This window comes from Ruditapes philippinarum, unplaced genomic scaffold (genome assembly GCF_026571515.1).
Source record: "Ruditapes philippinarum isolate M1 unplaced genomic scaffold, ASM2657151v2 ctg14147_1_1_1_1, whole genome shotgun sequence".
NCBI lineage: Eukaryota > Metazoa > Mollusca > Bivalvia > Venerida > Veneridae > Ruditapes > Ruditapes philippinarum.
This window is the reverse complement of record NW_026853389.1, coordinates 1-22,041: the sequence shown is the minus strand read 5'-3', so window position 1 is coordinate 22,041 and position 22,041 is coordinate 1. Positions and strand designations below refer to the sequence as shown.

Sequence of the window (22,041 nt, the reverse complement as noted above, 5' to 3'; positions counted from 1 at the left end):
ATAAATGCTGGAACAACAAATACCAATGCTCACAACAATAAAGTTAAGTACAATTTAAGTTGTTCAGAGCGGAAACTTATGTTAACGTTCAATGAAATCTCCAAACATAATGTTTACGTTGCATTGAAATACTGCTACATTCGTTATTATTGTTTCTAACCATTTGTACAGTAAGAACATAGACACTAACCGCACCAATTATCTCCACTTATAAGTGCAATTGCGTAGCGTGACATAGTCACAGCAAGGGTTAGGCAAGAATAAGATAGCATTGATTGGGCTCACGCGGACCTTAAATTTAACCTTAACCTCTCTTAACGCTCCAGTTAGAACACATACACCCCTTTCCTCTGGGAAAATACAATAAAGCTGTCCAGCAATACCTTTATTACATGCACTTTGATATACTGGTCAAATTATCATTTATTATCCACTGACGAAGGTCGTGTAAAAGAATTTGCAGTATGACCATTTTAATAAATAAAATACGTGTTAATCATAAGCATCATCAACTGAACGATTAAATGGCCATGTATTTAAGTGTCTGTCTACCATTTTCATACAATATCAACTGTGTCATTTTAATACGTAAATGAAGAAAATCATGTATAAATGTCTGCAGTATATCATTTTCAAACGATGGCATATAGATACTATCACTTATTTGATAAATATAAAGGTATACGTTCATTACCTTAGATATATTATTCCAGGAAGAGTACCATTTTCAATGTTACAAAGTAGTGATTCCTGTAAATTCCATGGCTCATCACTGACAAAGCATTTGAAATACTTATTTCCCTTATTTTCCTGCAAGAAAACATTTTTTCTTTAGCAAACGTCAGATCAAAGAAATTTTAAATTCCGTATTATACAGAGCCAAACAGCAATAGAATATTTGAAAATACAATTGCAATTAAAGAATGCAAGCGTGTTGTTTTACAAACTGTTTTATTTTCACTGGTATGGAATGACAAATTATTTAAGACAGATTGAATCAAGGCGTATATCTTATTGGGCAGTTTAAAACAAATTAAGGAAGATGTTCTTGTAAAGCTAAGTGGTTAGCCAATTTGAAATAGCTTTAACTTTCGGTTGCATAAGGCATATATTGTTTTATTTTCACTACTGTAATCAGAAAGCTCTGAGCAGGACAAATGGTCTTATTGGGTAGTTAATACGAATTAAGAGGGACGTTCTTCTAAAACATCATAACCTACAGCATGTTGTTAAATCATTTGAAAAATGTCTTACAAAATAAATGCAATTTCAATTTCAGTTGCAAAAGGAATGTTTTATGCCATCGCAATACTTACTAAACTTGAAGCAGTAACTTCAATCATAACGACCTCAAATGAATGTTGACAGTCAATGAAGAACAATTCAAAATCAGTCTCTAAAATAAAAACCATGGCACGTATATGATATTCAAATTACCATTCAGTTTCTATCTCAAATTTGGACGAATATGCTAACAAATGTTGTACCCTTATAATAGCGTAAAAGCAATACCTTGCCTTATCTTAGAGCTTGTTATAGTTTGCAAAATACTGAAGCATGAAAGCGGCCTTTAGCTTTTCTACAGGTTAAATATGTTATTTAAGATAAATTGTTTCATATAATTGTCAAATCAAAAGTATTTAGGTGAACAATTAAATTTGCCAACGACAATCTACATACACAATAAGGAAACCCCTCGATAATTCTAATATACCGGTCCGCTCGGACGATTCTTTTCCCGACTTTCTATTCTAAGAGGCGCGTTATAAATATCTCTCAGTACGCTGTTCTGAAGAAAGTTTAACAGTGATGCGATCACTTTTCCGAAATAAATTAACTGAAAATGCTTATTTTGAAACAACACAAAATTGATTTTCCAACAGAAAATAAAAGCTGAAGGCAATATAATATAGCTTACAAATGTGATTTATGTACTTTATGTACATCTACAAGACATGATATCAATATCAAATCTTACCTTGATGAAATTTGGAGAGATCTTGTTGTTGAAGAATCAACTCTGAAGTTCAGAAACGAAACATACTCAGACTTGTTGTTTAAAAAAGCAAATTTGAACAATTTTTATCATACATGTATAAGATTACTATTTACTTTCAGAAAGAATAAGAAATTTTAACTCAAGTTTGTTATTATATGTTTTCACAAACAACACTGGATTTTGTAGTTGCTTTGGTTCATCATTTTTTGTTTTGATTTTATTCTGTTTTATGTGTTACTAAATGATATACTTACTGGCATGTAGCAAGCCCCTTTATACTTTATAAATGATTTGATAAAACTTTTCCATTTTTGTGATATGATTCGAAAGACATGAGCTTTGATAAGCAAATTAATGAATCATAAAGAGCTGAGTAGTATGCAAAACATTATATCTAATTGTCAAAATTATATTGTACATTGTATTTTGTACCGAATTCACTTTTATAAAAGATGAAAGATTATTATTGAGTCCTACCTGTTGCCTGTCCGTAATTAAATTGCTGGACTGAAAACAATAAAATAAATTTTTGGAACTTTATCGCAGACACTTTCTGACCAGGTAACGACTGATTTGGAATACTAGTATAAGATTTTTGTGTCTATAATATAATATTTCCAACCATTAATTTATCACTTATAGTGTACTTATATAATATAATTCACACTACAAAGGCTTTTAAGCCTACACCGCTTTTTAAAAGTTTTTTATGTTACCTAAATTATGATTAATAGTATTACATCTTCAATATAGAAATATAGTGATCAGGCATAAGATATGCTAAAACAAAGACTACACATTTAAATGGACAATTGTCATTGCAGAAAATATAGACTCTTGACTCTTATTGCAAGCAAAATGTGATAAAAAAACTTAATATGTGTCACTAACAAAATACAAGTCAATTGTTAAGAATATCAAAAAGTTATTACATGTAACGTCACACAGTGCCTATGACATGATCTATTGTTTCTGTTGAAACAACATCTTTGAATAAACATACCTTTTGGGTTATAAAAACAATGTGTTTGTCCCTGAATCACTGTAGATACGTTAAACTGGGAACAATTTGCCTCTGGGTCCTGTCATAATGAAGTAGTACGCATAATGTATTCGAACATTTGTTTTCAATTGATACAAACAAGAGCTATGTCAAGTGAGACGGCTTGCTAAGCTCAAAAGGGAAAACATTGGATTTGGGGTCGCTTCGTGGGCAAGGTGAAATTTTCCGTGTTATTGAGTCTAATGGTCATTTGTATCTCACCACTGGTTCAGATCTCTTGTGTGGTAAGCAGTCGATTATTTCCGGGAAAAAATTTAAATACCGGTCAGTTATCCTGGAAACCCTGTTACGTGGACGACCATAGAGATTATGACCAAATATAATGTGTTAAATATGGAGTAATTACCAAAATCCAAACAAACAAATGCATCATTAAATACATGACACCATTGTACATTTTACTTTACAAATAAGATTTCATTGTACTCTTGTTTATTTCAAGATGGAGCGAACAAATGTTACAGTAGGTATTCACTAGACCATGTTGCTTACACTTGCTTTCTGAACAATGCCAAATTTCAGTTAAGTCGATTAGCTTTTATATTAATCTAGTTTCTTTAACATTAAATTTATTTCTCAATATTACAGAAAGAAAAAAAGCTTGCCTTTTCAAGAATGAAGTCAGTTTCCAACATTTTGAATGTTACATTCAACTGAATGCCTTCCGTGGTGTTAACAATATTTCTTATACACGTTGAAATGTTGGTGAACTCTTCCGATTGTCCTTAAATGAAACAGATTATTCTTTACTGTATATATTCTTAGCCATTAAGAATTAACATATGTCGAAAGCAAAATGAAACTAAAAACAGTGAACATAGCAATTATTTATTGTTTATATACCCTACCAAATCCTCTTTTCACTAAAAGATCTACCAAGGTGTGATGCCATATAAAAAGACAGAAAATCAACTGTATTTAAGCTACTTTTTTTTTTCGTTAAGTGTCCGCTCTTTCCGTACACAAGATATTAATAGTTAATGTTTGAAGGGACACTTTGAAACAAATATTCTTTAAATTTATTAACAATTATTTGCAAACACGCACACATAAACGCGCGCGCGCACGCACACACACACACACCTTCTTGTACTGCAACATTTGGAACATGACCAGACAACACAACATTAGTTACAGGAAGTGTTCTGTTGGCGTCTTCAAATTCTAGAAATATAAAGATATAAATATGTGTGTGTGTGTTTATTGGACGTTAAAAGGAGATAATAATTTAAATTGGTGAAATATAAAGTAAATGGTTTTATCAAAAAAATATATATGATTAAAATCATTTAAAATGATAACGAAAAAAGTTACAAAAATAAAAATAATTGGAATTTTGCAGTGTTGAAAGTGATATTTGAATGTACAAAATCTTTAGCAAGACCATCACCAGGAACGTCCTATATTATTGTTCGAGTCTCAAAGAACTGATACATACCTTGAGGACACGACGGTCCAATCTTATAAATACTGTAATTCCCTGGAATCCATTGTTCCGTATCAAGTGTGGAATCATTTCGGAATTTCACGCAAAAATATAGCGAGAATGTTTTTGTTCGAAATGGCGACTTGAAATAGTCCGATACTTCGAAATTACTTTCAGAATCGTTACTTAATCCTGTCATGTTACCCTTCATAAAGCTTTTAAACCAACCCCGAGTGTGTGACTCCGGGCAGCCATACTTTGACATTGGTACAGCATATGGTCCTGGTGGCCATTTGCTCTGTTTATCTTGTCTTTCTGTAAAAAGAAAAGGTACAGCAGAAATATTTCAATTTTGAAAACATTTCTTGAATTAATGACAGAAGTGTTAAAGACGCTTATGCTCTTCCAAGGATTGAAGAAGTTTTCGATATATTGAAAGGCAGCAAATATTTTTCAACTATTGACATGAAAGCTGGTTATCACCAAGTTGAAATTGAAGACAGTCATAAAGAAAGGACGGCATTCACAGTAGGCTCCTTCGGTTTCTTCGAGTACGTGAAAATGCCTTTTGGTCTTAGTAACTCACCAGCTACATACCAAAGACTTATGGAGGAGTGCCTTGGAGATTATAATATGACTATTTGTGTTATTTATCTGGATGACCTCATTGTTTTTGCTGAAACTTTTGAAGAACACATAAGAAGACTTGACTTGATTCTCACACGCCTTCATGAATGTAAACTGAAATTGTCACCAGAGAAATGTTTCTTCATCCAACCAAGAGTACACTTTTTAGGACATGTGGTATCAGAGGATGGCATTGAGACAGATCCAGCTAAAATTGAGAAAATTAAAAACTGGCCTACTCCTTCAAATTCTGATGAATTAAGATCATTTTTGGCTTTCGCTGGATACTACCGCAGATTCATAAAAGACTTTAGTAAAATTACAAGACCTCTAGTAGACTTACTTCCTCCAACATCAACAAAGAAAAGGCAAAAGAAGATAACAAAAGAATGGAATTGGACAGATAATGAACAAAAGATTTTTGATGATTTAAAGGAAATACTTTCAAAGCCTCCCATATTAGTTTATCCAGACTTCACAAAACCTTTCGAATTACACACGGATGCCTCGACAAAAGGAATTGGAGCAGTCTTATACCAGGTAGATGACAACAACAAACATGCAGTGGCATATGCTAGTAGATCCCTCAGCAAATCTGAAAAGAATTACAGTGCATACAAGTTAGAATTTTTAGCACTTAAATGGGCGATAACAGAGAAATTTTCTGACTATCTACAAATGAACCATTTCACGGTATTAACAGACAACAACCCTTTGACCTATGTTCTTACATCAGCTAAACTTGACGCCACAGGTCAAAGGTGGGCTTCAGCATTGGGACAATACAGTTTTGATATCTACTATCGTGCTGGAATTAACAATGCAGATGCAGACAGTCTTAGCAGATATCCATTTGACAAAGAGAAAACACCTGATAACATGGGAAAGATTAACAACAACGAGGTCATGGTCATTTGCCGAACAACTGTTATACCACCATACATTGAGACAATCTCTTGTGAAAACTTAAATATTCTTGAAGCCACAGAAGACTTGACACAACCTATAGCACAAGTAGAATTAAGAGAACTAAGAAAAAGTCAAAGAGAAGATATCCTCATAGATAGATGGAGACGTGCCTACTTAGATCAAAGAATTCCAAAAACCTTATCCAAAGAAGACATAATCATGAAGAGATATTTTAAGAATTTTACAATGAAAAGAGGTGTACTATACAGAAAAACAATTGATGGAGATACAGAAAGAGAACAACTTGTTATACCAGAAAAATACAGAAAAGAAATACTGAAAGGGCTTCATACAGATGTTGGTCATCCTGGCAGAGATAGGACTCTTAGACTACTTCGAGAAAGATATTTTTGGCCAGGCATGTTCACAGATACGGAAGAATATATCAGCAAATGTGAGAGATGCATATGGAGAGCACCATTAGTGAATGTGACAACAACTTATCCTCTTGAATTGGTGTGCATGGACTTTCTTACTCTTGAAGAATCTAAAGGAGGAATTTCAAACATTTTAGTTATTACGGATCACTTCACAAAGTATGCCTTAGCAATTCCAACTCGCAATCAGACAGCAAAAACAACAGCTGAAACTTCATTCAACAATTTCATCGTCCATTATGGTATTCCGACCAGATTACACTCTGACCAAGGAGCAAATTTTGAGTCAGATATTATTCAAGAACTCTGTCATCTACTGAACACAAAGAAAAGTCGCACCACCATATATCATCCTATGGGAAATTCCACGCCATAGCGATTTAATAGATCACTACTCAACATGCTAGGAACACTCAATGCATCTCAGAAGCAAGACTGGAAGAAATATGTACCATCACTAGTATATGCATACAATAGTACACCACATGAGTCTACAAACGTTTCACCATTTGAACTCATGTTTGGTAGAAAACCTAAGCTTCCAATAGACTCTATGTTTGAACAAGTGACAGAAGAAGAAGAAACAACAAAAAGTGTAAATGAATACATAGACAAGAATGGCATCAACAAGAGAAATATGTAAAGAATTCAATGACAAAGCTAGAGCTAAACAAAAAGAACAGTATGACATCAAAGCTAAAGCAGCAAGAATCATCATTGGCGATACAGTCCTAGTTAAAATTTTAAGATATGAAGGGAAGCATAAGATAGCTGACAAATTTGAAGAAGAAGTCTATGAAGTTATTGACCAACCAATACCAGATGTCCCTGTATTCAAGTTAAGATCGGTAAAGTCCAAGAAGGAAAAAATTCTGCACAGAAATCATTTACATCCTGTTAATTATAGGAAAATAACAGATGATGCTGACACAGAGGAATACACACAAGAGAAAGAAGATCATAGAGGGCAATACATACCAGAGAAAGAAGACAAAAATAGAGATATAAGAGAAAAGAAAGAGAGAAAAGAGAAAGCCGACGTCGGAAATGATTCGGAGAATGAAGCAGAGGAAGAAGAATTTGTATTAAATACAAATGATAGTGGGGACGCCCATTTTCCTACTGTGAAACATGTCTCTTGAGCAAATGGAGCAAGTGGAAACAGTGAAGAAAGTGAAAGTAATAAATCGAGCGAAGATAGTAAAAATAGTGAAGTCACCGGAAATAGTGAGGGAAGTGTACATAGTGAAGAAAGTGAAGTAACAGACCAAGATGAAATTCACGAACATGTTCAACCGGAGTCAGACATAAATGATGACGAAACAGTTGTTATTGATGATGAGATAGAAATAAATGAAGAAGATATTGCTCATGAGCTTGGACAGGAAGAAGACATCAATATGACAGATTCAGTGAATACAAATATGGATACAGGAACAAACATTGTGGAGACAGATAAAGCAGAAGGAACAGAGAAAACAATAGAGGAGATGTATATAACAACGGAAGAGACAGATATTACAACAGAAGAGACACATGTAACAAACACAGAAAAGACACATGTAACAAACACAGAAGAGACACATGTAGCAGACATAGGAGAGACACATATAGTAGACACAGGAGAGACACATATTGTAGACACAGGAGAGACACATATAGTAGACACTGGAGAGACACATATAAAGCAACAATTCTAATGTTTCTATGCGCATGCATGTCTTTGTTAAATTATTCACAAGCATTTGCCGGGCAAGATTAAGATAAAAAGTGAATATTATATTTGTTCTAGCTAAACACCATTCAGCTCTATATAAAACCTAATTTTGAGACGAAAAATTCATTTTACAAATCGCAAATCACTCCCCTTTAAAATGTAAGAGAATATAAACAATATCATTACTTTAAAGTCAAATAAAGTGGAAGTATGTGTTCTGTTCAAATAAATATATTTTTAACAAGTGACAAAATGTGTTTGCACTTTGCATGATTAAAGAGTATCATAATTTAAACAGATTCACGCAAAAAAGAATGTAGGGCCTCTTTCTTCTTTCTAAGTTCTCTGCCTCTAAAAGTGAGTTATTACATTTTCTTGTCAGTTTCAGGAAAAGAGAAACATAAATCAAGCAAACTGATACCTTATTTCAATACCAACCATATTTTGCTTTATAATTTTAGCCATTATTCACAATTAAAAGTTGCATTTAACAAATTTCATAAAAAAAACAGAAATAGCGACATTTCATTAATGAATTGGATTTCATATCGACTCCAGATCTTATTTTGATGTCCAGACAACCAAAATGAGTTTTATAAGCATAAACAGTAGTACGGTTTAAATGTTGTCCGAGGAGAATACGTTAAGCGAGACCTTTGGGTTTTATCTTGTTATAGCCCATTTGATCATTAGATATGAGGGATAAAATAAATGAAAGCAATATATCAAGAACATTTTGGCGGTATTAAAACTTGCAAATTTTGATATTTATAAATGTCAGTGTTGAAATAAGACTAACCAGTCTTTTTTTGCCTCCTAGTTGTTCATGCAATCCATTTAATCAATTCACATTTATTATGAATCATTTAGAACGTCTCAATGTTCATTACTATTTCCATATGTAAAACTATTAAAATAGCTGAGTAACACCGCATTTTGGGGTCTAACGCACTTTAGGCACCGAAACCAAAGTACATTACACTTTGCATCGCACTTTGGACTCCAACGCACTTTGAGGTCAAAATCGAGACATTAACCTAAAGTGCGTTAATATGCTACATATTAACGCACTTTGGGTTCCAGACTTATGAAGGTGTTAACGGAGGTTTGCTTAAATACCGAGGACTGACTTATTGTCGATCTGCGACATTGAAATTTTGGAAGTGGAGTTCAAGATGACGGTCGATTCTTATATATATCTTATTGCTCAAGCCGGTGCTAGGGGGCGTGAGGGATGTTGCACTTATTCATTATAACTCATGTACAGACTCAATCAAACCGAGTCTGCAATTTTCATGTAAGTTGTTTTCTGATTAATGCTTCCGAGGGATCACTTTGTTTCCAGATTTTTTTACTGAGTGTCATTTTTTTCTGATGTAGCAGTAATAAAAATTTGTTTGATGCTGAAGTGATAAGTGTTTTATTAATTTTACCATTTGAAATATCTAAAAATTGTATCTCATATAACAAAGTACTATAATAGTATTTAAATTGTAAATGTATTCCTAAAAATAAAAGATGCTCCGAAACATATCCTGTTCTGTCAGCCATTTACTTGATAACGTTTGGTGCCATATTGAACCCATTTTAAATATGTCAGAGATGTAATAAAATGCAGTTGATATTTTTTCCAAATAACTATAAATATTCTCTATTGCAATGCTCTGTTTAAATATCAAGTTTCACGATCGGACTATAAATAGTAATCTTTACAAATAAACTATTAAGCTTATCAACAAATTTGAGTTTTTTTGTTAGCTCCGCAAAAACTGTTCGCCAGGGACTTTTTTTAAAAGGGGAATCTTATTACAAAGAGTGTTCTCCTTGATTTTTCAGGGCTGATAGGAAGTCAATTTTTATTGAGTTTCACTTAAAGCGTATTATGCCTCATAAACATATAAAAAGTTACTTCTTTAGAAAGGGAAAACATGCATTTTGTAATGTTTAAAAAATGGTATAAAAAATAAGATGCTTGTAAACTATAAACGAAGTGATAAATGTGAAATGATTTGACATAAAAGTAGGAAACTGTAAAAAATGTTGTATTTCACTTCCATATAAAATGCTAATTCACTATAACTGTACATTTTTCCAAAGCAAAAAGCAACAGATAAAAAGATGGTTAATGAAATTGGCAAATGAGTTACTTTTTGGATGCCAATAGAAGTACAACAAAATTAATGTTTTCGAGAAATACAAATAAAAGTCTAATGTTTTATTATCGGGAGCGGGGGTCGACACCCCACTATACCCTCTAGTTCCCCAGTGAGAATGTTACATTATTATGAAGTTCCATGACTACTTAAATAGTAAATGATTTTGAGCACTGCGTGTACTGATTTTATGCAATTCGTCTATTTAATACATAGACTTTTGTTTACCATTGGCTTTGACTACAAGATGTTACTATAAAACATCATGAAAATTCAATTTTATTGATCAAATTTTTATGACCCCAAAGTGCGGTCGTTTGTCTGATGTTAAAACATGCATATTAACTTGTGTAATGCACTTTGGGGTCAAAATTTGACCCAAAAGTGCATTGGGCCCCAAAGTGCGGTGTTACATAATACGCTGAATTATTTTGTTATGCAGTGTTACATGTATCAGTAGAATGTTTGATATAATGTATTATATGTATTTGTGTTAGTGGAGATAGATTATATCTCACTCCAAAGAGAAAAGTTCTGTTGATTGTTTTGTTGTTTCTTGTTGTTTTTTTTTTGTTTTTTTTTGTTTGTTTTTTTTTTCGAATATATTTGGAAATAATCATATTATATATACACATGTACACACACATCCTCTGTAAAATTTCAGTTCTGTTAGCTTATATTTGCCATGTTTATATTAGACATACATACATGTAATATTGGGTGCTTTACAAGCAAAACAAAATTAACAAGTTTGTTCTTTGATATTCTTTTCAACTAAGTGATGTAAAACAAAATAGTCGATACGATATGAAGATGAACAAAGGTTCTGCATAAAAGCTCTATTAATGCAAATTGTGTATGAAAAGTACGATAAATAAGTAAAATAGATAATATAATATTACAGGAACTTCTTAAGCATTTGTCATGCAAAAACGGAATGTTTATTCGTATTAAATATCATTTTTAAATAGTTAATTACTTTACCTACCTTTAGTGATATTTAGTTTTTCACAGGTAACTCTGTTTTCATCATTTCCATAGCATCTTGAGTATGGAAACTCCGTTGGTTTATAAACAATGTTAGAATGAAGATACACTGAAATATGACAAACAAAGAATTAACAAAATACTTTTTGTGCTGATAAAGTATTGAGTTTATAAAATTCCTAAAGCCAGGAATATCAATCGAAAGCAATAAAAACAATGGAAACAAAATTATAAATTAATGAAAAATATATTATTTCATTAAAGGCCTATTAAGACCAAGATATTATTTTATTTTCATTTCTCAAAAGCATTTTAATGTTGATGTACATGTAAAGTATAATGAACACTTTTAATTATTCACATTATGTTATATATTAGTACAATTAAGCTGGCATTTGCCTGTTTGTTATAAATAGCGGTCTTTTCAATAGTTTGATAGTACAACTAGATTATTATATACCAGTCCTTTTAAAAAATAGAACGACCCAACATAATTTAATAAAATTAAAAACTTCTAGATAGAACTCTAATAGAATATTCCAGAACTTGATTTTTATTAAAATCATTATAACATTGCAAAATAAAACTTTAGATTATATCAAATTATCGCCATTTTTAAGATATGAAATGATTTTTCCCATAGATAATAAAACATTTTCATTTTTCATTTCTAACATTTCTGTATAATTATTTTGTTAAACTTTAGTAAAAAAAAAAAATATATATATATATAATAATTAAACCCTATAGGAAATATTCGTATTTATTAATCCGATATCTATTGTGTCGTTTTTATATTTTGATGCTTTGTTTGGTGCACTTATCTCTTTTATCATGAATTGGAATTGTTCGTATTTGTTCGTTTTTCCGCTAAAGTGGGCGTGACGTTAATTGTAAAATTACGACGTCACGTCCGTTGATATTATTATTATTTATTTACCTTGAAAAAGGCATACATTTGCCGAAACGTTGGAAAAATAAAAAATGATATTATACGTGTTATTGCTGTGACTTTATTATTTTAATATTATATACATCACACAACAATATGGCATCTCAAGATCCACGTATACGACAACTAGAACTATTAGCGGAAAAACAAATGAAAAGCACACTGCATGCTCGGTTCCTGGATAATTGCCGCGCCGAGGACGTTGTACCAAAAGGCCTCCAACTGAAGTTAAAAGTTAACGTCGGGAAGGATTCGGATGATCTGCAGAATTCTATTGATTCGTTACTTTTGAAAGTAAGTAAAGATATTTGCGAGCGTGTGCGAGGAGACCACATTAGACGTTCCCACGACTACGGCCGTCTGATAGAAGAAAAGCGCAATGATTTGAAAACGGACTTAAATAACGAAGAACTATTTAAAATTGACTGTGATATATTTGAACGCACGGAAAAGAAAAAAGAAGACGTATTGTTGACACACGAGAAAAAGCTTAAATTTCTCATAGAAGCGTCTTTTCAAATTAAAACTTCAATTATTAGTAATAACACTGATGACGAAGAATATAATGATGAGATAGTTGTTACTACAACAAAACAAGATAAGACAACTGCAAAAAACGGTGGTCAAGTAAAACGTGCGAAAAAAGTTCAAAATGTCAAAAGTAAGCCAACAAAAAAAACGCCAACATTTAGATCCATGGATACAAATACGCAGAATACCCGTCAACCCGTGAAGCCTAAAACTTCGATTGAAACATCGTGCCCTTCTTCATCACCGGAAGTAGAAGTTTCAAAAAACTTACAGGCCCCGGGCACGCGCAAAACCTACGCAGAGGCCATAAAGCACGGGGCGCCCCAAGAAAACAATTCGCTGAAACTCCAGAAAACCCTGGAATTATTAACGAAGATGGTGACGGATCTACTAGCAGTGACTCCAACCGGAAACGCCGGCAGAGACGATTTATCAGAGTGGCAGACAAGAATACATGGCGGACACTCAAAAGGAGGCTTCAAAAGATACAGAAAGGGAAGCAGACAGTCATGAATTTATCTTCAAAAAAGCTAAGTGACGATGATTTTATTCTTTTAGGAAAGGGTTTAAAGTTTCTGCCCTAAAATTAAGTCTCATGATAAAATTAAACTTGCTGAAGATACTTTCATGTTTCAAAGAAGATTAAGACTCAAAGATTTTTTTTAACAATTTAAATGAACCTTGTGAAACTAATTCTCAAAGTGATAGTGAAAAAGACGAATATTCCCAACACCCATTTTTCAATAAAAAAGAATCGTCATTCACCCCCACCGCTGGAAGAGATGTTTACTTGGACTTTTACATTAATGCTATTACGGAAGAAATATTGCAATCCAGTATCATTAATAAACACAAACGTTATAGTAATATAACCAAGTCTGAAATGGAGTCGCTACGTAAACTGTCACAAGATAAAAGTATAATTATAAAGAAAGCGGACAAATCGAACACTATCGTTATTATGAATACTGACGATTACCGACGGGAAGTTTTACGTCAACTCGAAAACAGCAGCTACTATGAAAAATGTACGGAAGATCCTACAGAAATTATTAAATGTAACATATCGGAATGCATTGATAAGATTAAAGAAACAAACGACTGTATTTCAGATGAATTTGATGTATTTCCAACGAACATACGTACACCGTGTTTTTATATCTTACCTAAAACACACAAATCTCCAGACTTCACACTGCCATTAAAGTATCCGGGTAGACCTATTGTGTCAGGATGTAACTCACCGACAGAAAATATTTCAAAGTATCTCGACTTTATACTTAAACCACATATGCTTAGATTGCCATCATATGTAAAAGACACCACAGATTTCATCAACAAATTACGTAATATTAAACTACAAAGCAAAAACACATATTTGGTAACACTAGATGTCTCTTCACTTTATACTAATATACCACATACGGATGGAACTGATGCGTGTTTGTATTATTTAAGACAAGGAAATAATAACAGCAGCCTTTCGTCAGATGAAATTGTTAAACTTTTGAAATTTATTCTTGAAAATAACTACTTCAAGTTCGGGGATGACTATTTTCTTCAGAAAATGGGTACCGCTATGGGAAGCCCAGTCGCCCCCGCGTACGCAGCACTTTTTATGGGGAAATTCGAAGAGGAGTTTTTGAAAGATAGTCAGCTTAAACCGTCATTGTGGCTTCGTTTTCTAGACGATATTTTTATGCTTTGGGATCATTCTCTTGAAGAACTTAACACATTTATTGACAAAATCAACAATGTTCACCCAAGCATTAAATTCACCCACACCATATCTCAACAATCTGTTTCGTTTCTTGATGTTCAAGTATCAAAAGGAAAATCGTACGAACTTCAAACTAATGTTTATGTAAAGGAAACTAACAACCACCAATATCTTGATTATACATCCTGTCATCCAAAAACGGTGTAAAGACGGAATACCCCACAGTCAGGCTAAGCGTTACAGGAGAATTATATCCGACGACGACGTGTTCTCTACTTCACTGAGCAAACTACGAGAATTCTTCATAAGTAGAAATTTCCCTGAGACGGTTATAGATTCAGCGTTTCTTCACGTGTCACAGATGTCACAAGAGGATGCCTTACGGCCACAAGATAAAGAAAAGAAAAACGTTCTTCCATTTATTGTGACATATAATCCGTCCTTACCTAATATTGGAAATACTATTCATAAATATTGGGACCTACTAAATCTGTCAAAAAACGAAGGTGTTAAAAATATTCACAATAACTACACACCCCATAATTGCCTATAAACGTCCAAGAAACTTACAAGACTTTTTAGTTAGATCTAGATTTGATACTGACAGTGACTTTACATCACATTCTGGAGGTTGTTGTAGAAAACGCTGTTCTCATTGTGTTCGTATTAATAGTGGTACGTCATTTTACAGTTCAAATACAGGAGAGATATTTGACTTACGTCAACATACTAACTGTCAAACCAAGAATTGTATATATTTGATAACATGTAAAAAATGTAGCATGCAGTATGTTGGTCAAACCAATCAACCTGTGTCTAAACGAATGAATAGCCATAAATTTGATATATGCAATTTTGTAGATCCTGCATTCTCCACTAATGTTGCAAATTATTTTAATAAGGACGATCATAATTTTACCGATTTTTCATTTATGCCCATAGATGTTGTTTACAATACTTTAGATCGTTTGTGCAAAGAAACATTTTGGATTCATAAGCTAAAAACTCATTTTCCAGAAGGAATGAACACAAAGTTGTTATACTCAATTAAATAATTCATAAAATATCAATCCACGCTACAAATGCTAGAATTACGCCACATAGATATTCGTTTTTTCCTATTATCATTTTTTATAAATAAACACTATAGGAAATATTCGTATTTATTAATCCGATATCTATTGTGTCGTTTTTATATTTTGATGCTTTGTTTGGTGCACTTATCTCTTTTATCATGAATTGGAATTGTTCGTATTTGTTCGTTTTTCCGCTAAAGTGGGCGTGACGTTAATTGTAAAATTACGACGTCACGTCCGTTGATATTATTATTATTTATTTACCTTGAAAAAGGCATACATTTGCCGAAACGTTGGAAAAATAAAAAATGATATTATACGTGTTATTGCTGTGACTTTATTATTTTAATGTTAAACTTTAGTCACATTTTAAATTTGACAATGTAATGAAATAAAATTCAATCGTTTATAACCATTATAGATTTAAATTTTTTCTCTCGGAATTCTTTTTAGTAAAACAGACATATTATAATGGCTTTAGTTTCCCTGTAGTTTGATCACTTGTATATCTTGCCCCGCGCTTGCGCAGTCTGTGTAGGACCAAGCAACTAAGGTATCATTTGATAGATATCCTTTGACAATGATAAACTTAAAAATACATATTCCAGCAAAACCATTTTTGTTTTGCTATTGAAAATCTGCAGTATTGTTAGTATAATTATACTATTAAACTAGGGAATAAATGTAATCGGGCTGTAGTAGAATCATCATTTTGATACTACCATTCTTATTTAAAGTAGAACGCGACACTTTGCGAACTTTCGAGTAGCGTCTTGAAAATTGGCATGCATAAAGTTGACTATAATTCTGATTAGATTCCGTTAATTTCATTCGAATAGTTTCAGCCAAATTTTGTACACACGATGTCAAAGTTGACCATCAAAGCCCGTTAGTGAACATGACGTCGTTGCGTATCATTGGCAACTGTTACGGGTATCACAACGCCGTTGGCGGACACAATATTTTCAATTCTACAGCATTCGACGGAAATTATTTTCTCTTTTAAGTTGCTATAAAATTTATCATTTTACGCTGAAAAATGTTTGAGAAATGGAAAGAATATTGTCAAAATTGTGTAAAATTTGACGTTCAGTTTTGCCGCAATTTTCGGCTTTAAAGCGGCTAATTTAAAAATTCCTGAAAATAAATTTATGATTTCTTTCTTTACACGTCTTTTGAAATGTATACTTAGTCTAAATGACTAATAAAAAATTAGGGGGTCACCTGCTAAATTTTTTTGGTACACGTGATTTTATTTCCCCTACCCCTTGAGTAATTTTGTATGACATTCGACATATGCAGATACGTTTGAGCCTTCAAAGTGCGGCAATATTGTTCAGCTTATCAGGAAAATTGTTCTAGAATTTAATTTACACATATAAAACAACAATGTTCCATTGCAAATGCTTAAAATTTAAAATGAGACATTACGATGAAAAGGCATATTTATATTTAAAATCTTAGCCGTTGATATTTCGCTTATTCATAACATACGCGCTATTTCTTACGAGCACGTCACATGGGTTTGGTCGAAGTGCAATTTTAATGAATTTATTATCCCCATACCATTTTGTGACGTTTATGTTGGCTGAAAAAAAGTGTACGAAAAAACAAACAAATTGTCTTCTTGTTTTTAAGCATGATTAATTACCTTATAAGGAATTGTAAACAGACGCATGTAAAGAAAATGACGTAAGGTGTTCAACGGCAACGTGTTCGCTGCACAAACAAATACAGCTGAGAGTTATCATTGCGGTGTAACTTTTTGATATTGTAATGCAATAAAATTGATGAACTTGACTCGAGAAATATGCCATATGGAACAAAAAGCAACTATATATCTTTATGTAAATTTTGAAATTTACGGAAATTCAATCATACATTAAAACATAGGCTACAAGAAGTTCTGAAAAAAAGCTATACATTTTGTATTACCCACACTATGAGTGATATACTGTGAGTGATTTTTATTCTATTTCACCAATAAAATCCAGAATTTTACTTATAAGCAATAACTATTGCAGCAATTTGACAGAGTATATGCTAAATAACTGTGCGAAATATTGACAAATTAAAATATACGGTTCATAAATGAAAATTAGTCAATTATACTAGCGTGAAGCAACAGTCATATTTGAAACGTAAGCTCAGTGGAATTTGGATTACAGAGGAAGCACGTTTGATTCTACAAGTAAACATTTTTAATACATTTTCTCTTGTTTGCTTATCATTTTAGAATATCATAGTGTTAAAAATAACGATTAATTGAGGATTCATCATAACGGCTGTATTAAAATCACTACTATAAAATCGGCCTTTGCAAATATTCATTATTCACTGTATGGCCAAATTTATGGTAGACTTTATTTTTAATGCTACGGACACTGCCGAGGATCTGTCGATGTTTTATATGTTCTGTTCACTGACCATTTAATCAGTATGTAATTGACATGTTAATAAAACCGGGAAATATTACATTTATCTCAAAGTTTTACTTTAATGTTACTGTGACAAATGTCAGATCAGACTATTATTTATTTCCTCTTGTAGAAAGTGGGTAATTCTTAAGTACATCTTTATTCTCTGCTTTATATACAAAATCCGTATTTACAAGAATAAAATATTTCATATTTTGGTAATTAATTTCTGGCCATGTAATTAAAAGAACTCCGTTTTTTAGTAAACAAAGTTACCTATAATACGAGTGTACGGATCACGGTATATTAGTCATATACCTATTGCATGATATACGGTCCCGTATATCTACGTATTCCAATTTCACTTTATTTTTACCTGTCTTAACGGAATTCGTATTCTTTATTCTATCCATATATTTTTCGCAGTGGTTATAATAGCGTAAATGCCGTTTATAGCGGGTTTTTGACACAGAGCGATCTTTTTTCATGACAAACAAATTAACAAACGCCCCGTAATAGCGTGACTTTAATAGGGGTGGGGGATATAAAATCACGTGTACCGAAAAATGTGAGTCGGTAACCCCCCTTTTTTAGTCATTTACACTAAGTATCCATTTTAGGACGTCTAAAGGAAAAAAATAAAAAAATTCTTAGGAATTTTTTAATAAGCCGCTTTAAAGCCGAAAATTACGGCTAAACTAAACGTCAAATTTTACACATTTTTGACAATATTCTTTCCATTTCTCAAACATTTTTCAGCGTAAAACGATAAATTTTATATCAGCTTAAAGGAAAAAATAATTTCCGTCGGATGCTGTAGAATTAAAGATATTTTGTCCGCCAATGGCGTTGTGATACCCTTAACAGTTGCCAAGGATACGCAACGACATCATGTTCACAAACGGGCTTTGATGGTCAATTTTGACGTAGTGTGTTCAAAAGTTGGCAGAAACTATTGAAATAAAATTAAAGGAATCTAATCAGAAAAATGGTCAACTTTCTGCATGCCAATTTTCAAGACGCTACTCGAAAGTTCGCAAAGTGTCGCGTTCTACCTTAAATAACATGTAATACATTTTATTAAAACATTCGAAATAATCAAAGATAATACTAACCTGTACTTAAATGGCTGACAACAATGGAAATGATAAACCATTTTAAAGCCATGCTGGCTGACCACAAAAAATAAATTTCACAACATTCAATACATCTTTAACGTTCTTGCATAACAATAAAAACAAAAGTCTTCGTCTACAAGTTCTATAAACTGCGGGATAATTTGCTCTCCTGCTTCCTGCAAGTTGCAAAATGTAACTTTATAGGAGAATATGACCGTCTAGCCTTAAATGTCAATGGCATTAATTTGTGTTTTTGGCATTTCCAAGCAATTAATAAATTACTTGTCATTATGAGCAATTTCATATTGATGTCTCAAATGAATAGCCATGCAAGCAATTTTGTTCATTTTTAGCGCGTTTTGAAACATCATAATTTGATGACGACCTTTGTGGAAAATGTGATGTAAAAACATGCCAGATACAACGGCCCCAATATTTTGATATTTTAAATTGCATTTTTATCAAAATAAAAACATCGAATATCCCAATATCACATTAACTATCTCGATAAATAATTCAGTTTCGCTAAATGGCATTCACATCACGAAGGCATAGTTTGCTTGTTATTATTTCTGTATGTTTTTATCCAAAAAAAATTATACTCATGATACGCCTTGTCGAAATACCACAGTGAGTCAGTCACATAAAATACAGTATATGGAATTAATATCCTGTCTACTTTACATCTTCTACAAAACAAAATAATTTTGATAATATTTTGTTTTTGTTCATGATATTCAGAACTATATGGAGGATAGAAATGTTGTCAACACAATTCCCCTCGTTTAATCCCTACACATTCTGCATGAACGCATTTTCCACTTAAATACTTCATACATTATGGATATTTTTAAAGCGATGGTTGAACAACGTATTTTTTGAAAACGTAGTAAACATCTCATACTTAAAACTAAATTTCATTGGCATCATTTGATACGTTTCAAAAATGACATTACACAAACTTTAAACAAAACAACAATTTTGGCTTAAATGAACCGAAGCAAACAAAATCAGCAATTTTAACTTTAAATCAGCATTTTCGACTTACGTTCATAGCTGCATATCAACACAGTAGCAATTTTGGCTACAAAAATCAAAAACCGTCAATTTTAGCAACATTTTACGCTTACACACATAGGAGATGTCTTGCCCTCATAAAAGGTCTATAACAAATTTAAAGCCATCCTTAGTTTTAAAAAACCTATAACAGTTATAAAGCCATCGACAATGACATAATCAACCCTGTTGTTGATTTATTTGATCAGTCACTATCTATTAGCTGTAAAACTTAACGTGCTCAGCATGACGCTGAAGTAAAAATCACTGGACTAAAAATGTGATTTGCAAACGATATTGAAAGCCAGGTATCGTATCTAGGAATGTGATTTAATAGCTCGTGAAGGTATTTTAGAGGATTTACTTAGTGAAAACATGTCATTTACTCGGGGGCTATTGCACCTTAATTCACATCTGCATAAGGACTAGCCCAGGCCCGCAGGACTTCTGCAGATGTGTTTGCACAAGAAGGTACATTTACGATATTTTGCACATACGTCTCTGTTTTGGTAATGTCGCTTTTCGTTTTAAAGAACGGTTTTCGCAATGCATCCACCTGCTTGTGCGATGTCATTTGACAGTTATGTTTCATAATTAACTTTACAGTACGCAATTTTTACACGACGCTTTAGGTCACGCATATTACAAACGTTTAACAATAGCACTTGACTGTATGTTTTCTTCATTAACAAATACCAGCTTATGCAGTTTGAGTGCAAGATTTGTCAAACATAATCCTTAAGTAATTATATAGAAAAATTATTACCCTCATATTCAATTATTCATCATTATCACAAATATCTTTTTCACCGCCCATCTCCTCATCTTCCTTGTTGATACCAAGAGGTTAAGCTTAAGGTGGTCTTACGGTAATGCTTGACCGACAAAAAAAATCTAACGTAGGCCAATGTCGTAATTATCGGTCATTTCCGGAACGTTATTTTTCACAATCTTCTGTATTCAAAATTTTTTAACCGTTTATAATCAGAATTTAGTACATAGTAAGAAAGGATTGTAAATAATTTAATGTCAAATATTTTGAAAAAATAACGTTCCGAAACAACCGATTTGCTACGATGACCGATGCTAGATTTATTTGGGGAAAGTATTACAGTAAAACTATTTTAAAAAGCAGCATGAAATATATTTGACACGACAAATGGTAGAATGAGATGTCTACCGTATTTTAAATATTGTTCATCCTTGACATCGGATTCAAATATTAGTTTTATAATTATTATCAATTCTTAAGGCCGATTTAAATTTTATGGAACGATTAATTAAATTGTTTAAAGAAAATATAGAAGACAAATTTACAAATTTGATTAAGCAGCATGCATAGCAATACTATTGCAATGACTTTTGCTTTCTATCCGTTATATAGGCGTGTAAAATAACTCATATACTTCTGTTATATCCGAATCAGTAAACTCTCTTTTATACACGTCTTTGTTCCGACCTTATAGAAGTTTGATTGCTGGCATTGCTGATGTATATTCGTCTACAACTTACGTAACAATCATTCTTTATATTATTTCTCACGTGAAGCATGAGGAAATGATAGTGTTTACAAATACAAGAATAAATGTAATTGTGTCATTGTGTCAAAGTTTGGGGACCTTTCTGTTGAAAATGTGTCAGAGTTAAATCGTATACATATACATGCACAGTGCGTTAACTGAAGTGCAGGTATTAATTACCCGCACTCCAGGGCATGCTCATTAATTGGCTCATTTTTGCTGGAATTTACTTATTGAGACGGCAGAGAAAGGGAAAGTGATAGAAATATCATATTCAGATGCTTGTTTATTGGTTACTTTTTTCTGGGGTTTCTTATTGTGACAACAGGGAAC

The 22,041-nt window shown here is 32.5% G+C and overlaps 1 protein-coding gene across 1 annotated transcript; it reads right to left on the bottom strand.

The window, feature by feature from the left end:
* Window positions 1-675: 675 nt before the first annotated feature.
* LOC132736738 (uncharacterized) lies at window positions 676-19,418 on the bottom strand. Its single transcript, XM_060723938.1, has 10 exons — window positions 19,130-19,418; window positions 11,320-11,427; window positions 4,501-4,803; window positions 4,146-4,226; window positions 3,668-3,786; window positions 3,003-3,081; window positions 2,477-2,506; window positions 1,979-2,020; window positions 1,317-1,396; window positions 676-810 (listed from the first exon to the last, which is right to left on the bottom strand). Exons 1-10 carry the CDS (start codon window positions 19,179-19,181, stop codon window positions 691-693), a joined length of 1,014 nt encoding a protein of 337 aa, XP_060579921.1. The 5' UTR covers window positions 19,182-19,418; the 3' UTR covers window positions 676-690.
* Window positions 19,419-22,041: the final 2,623 nt, after the last annotated feature.

Excerpts from the sequence above, each read along its gene's own strand:
- LOC132736738 (XM_060723938.1), bottom strand. The coding sequence starts at position 19,181 with ATGGCTTTAAAATGGTTTATCATTTCCATTGTTGTCAGCCATTTAAGT. Across the intron at positions 4,804-11,319 it reads AAAACTAAATATCACTAAAG|AAAGACAAGATAAACAGAGC; the intron begins GTAGGTAAAGTA and ends TTCTTTTTACAG. Across the intron at positions 3,787-4,145 it reads AAATGTTGCAGTACAAGAAG|GACAATCGGAAGAGTTCACC; the intron begins GTGTGTGTGTGT and ends GTTTCATTTAAG.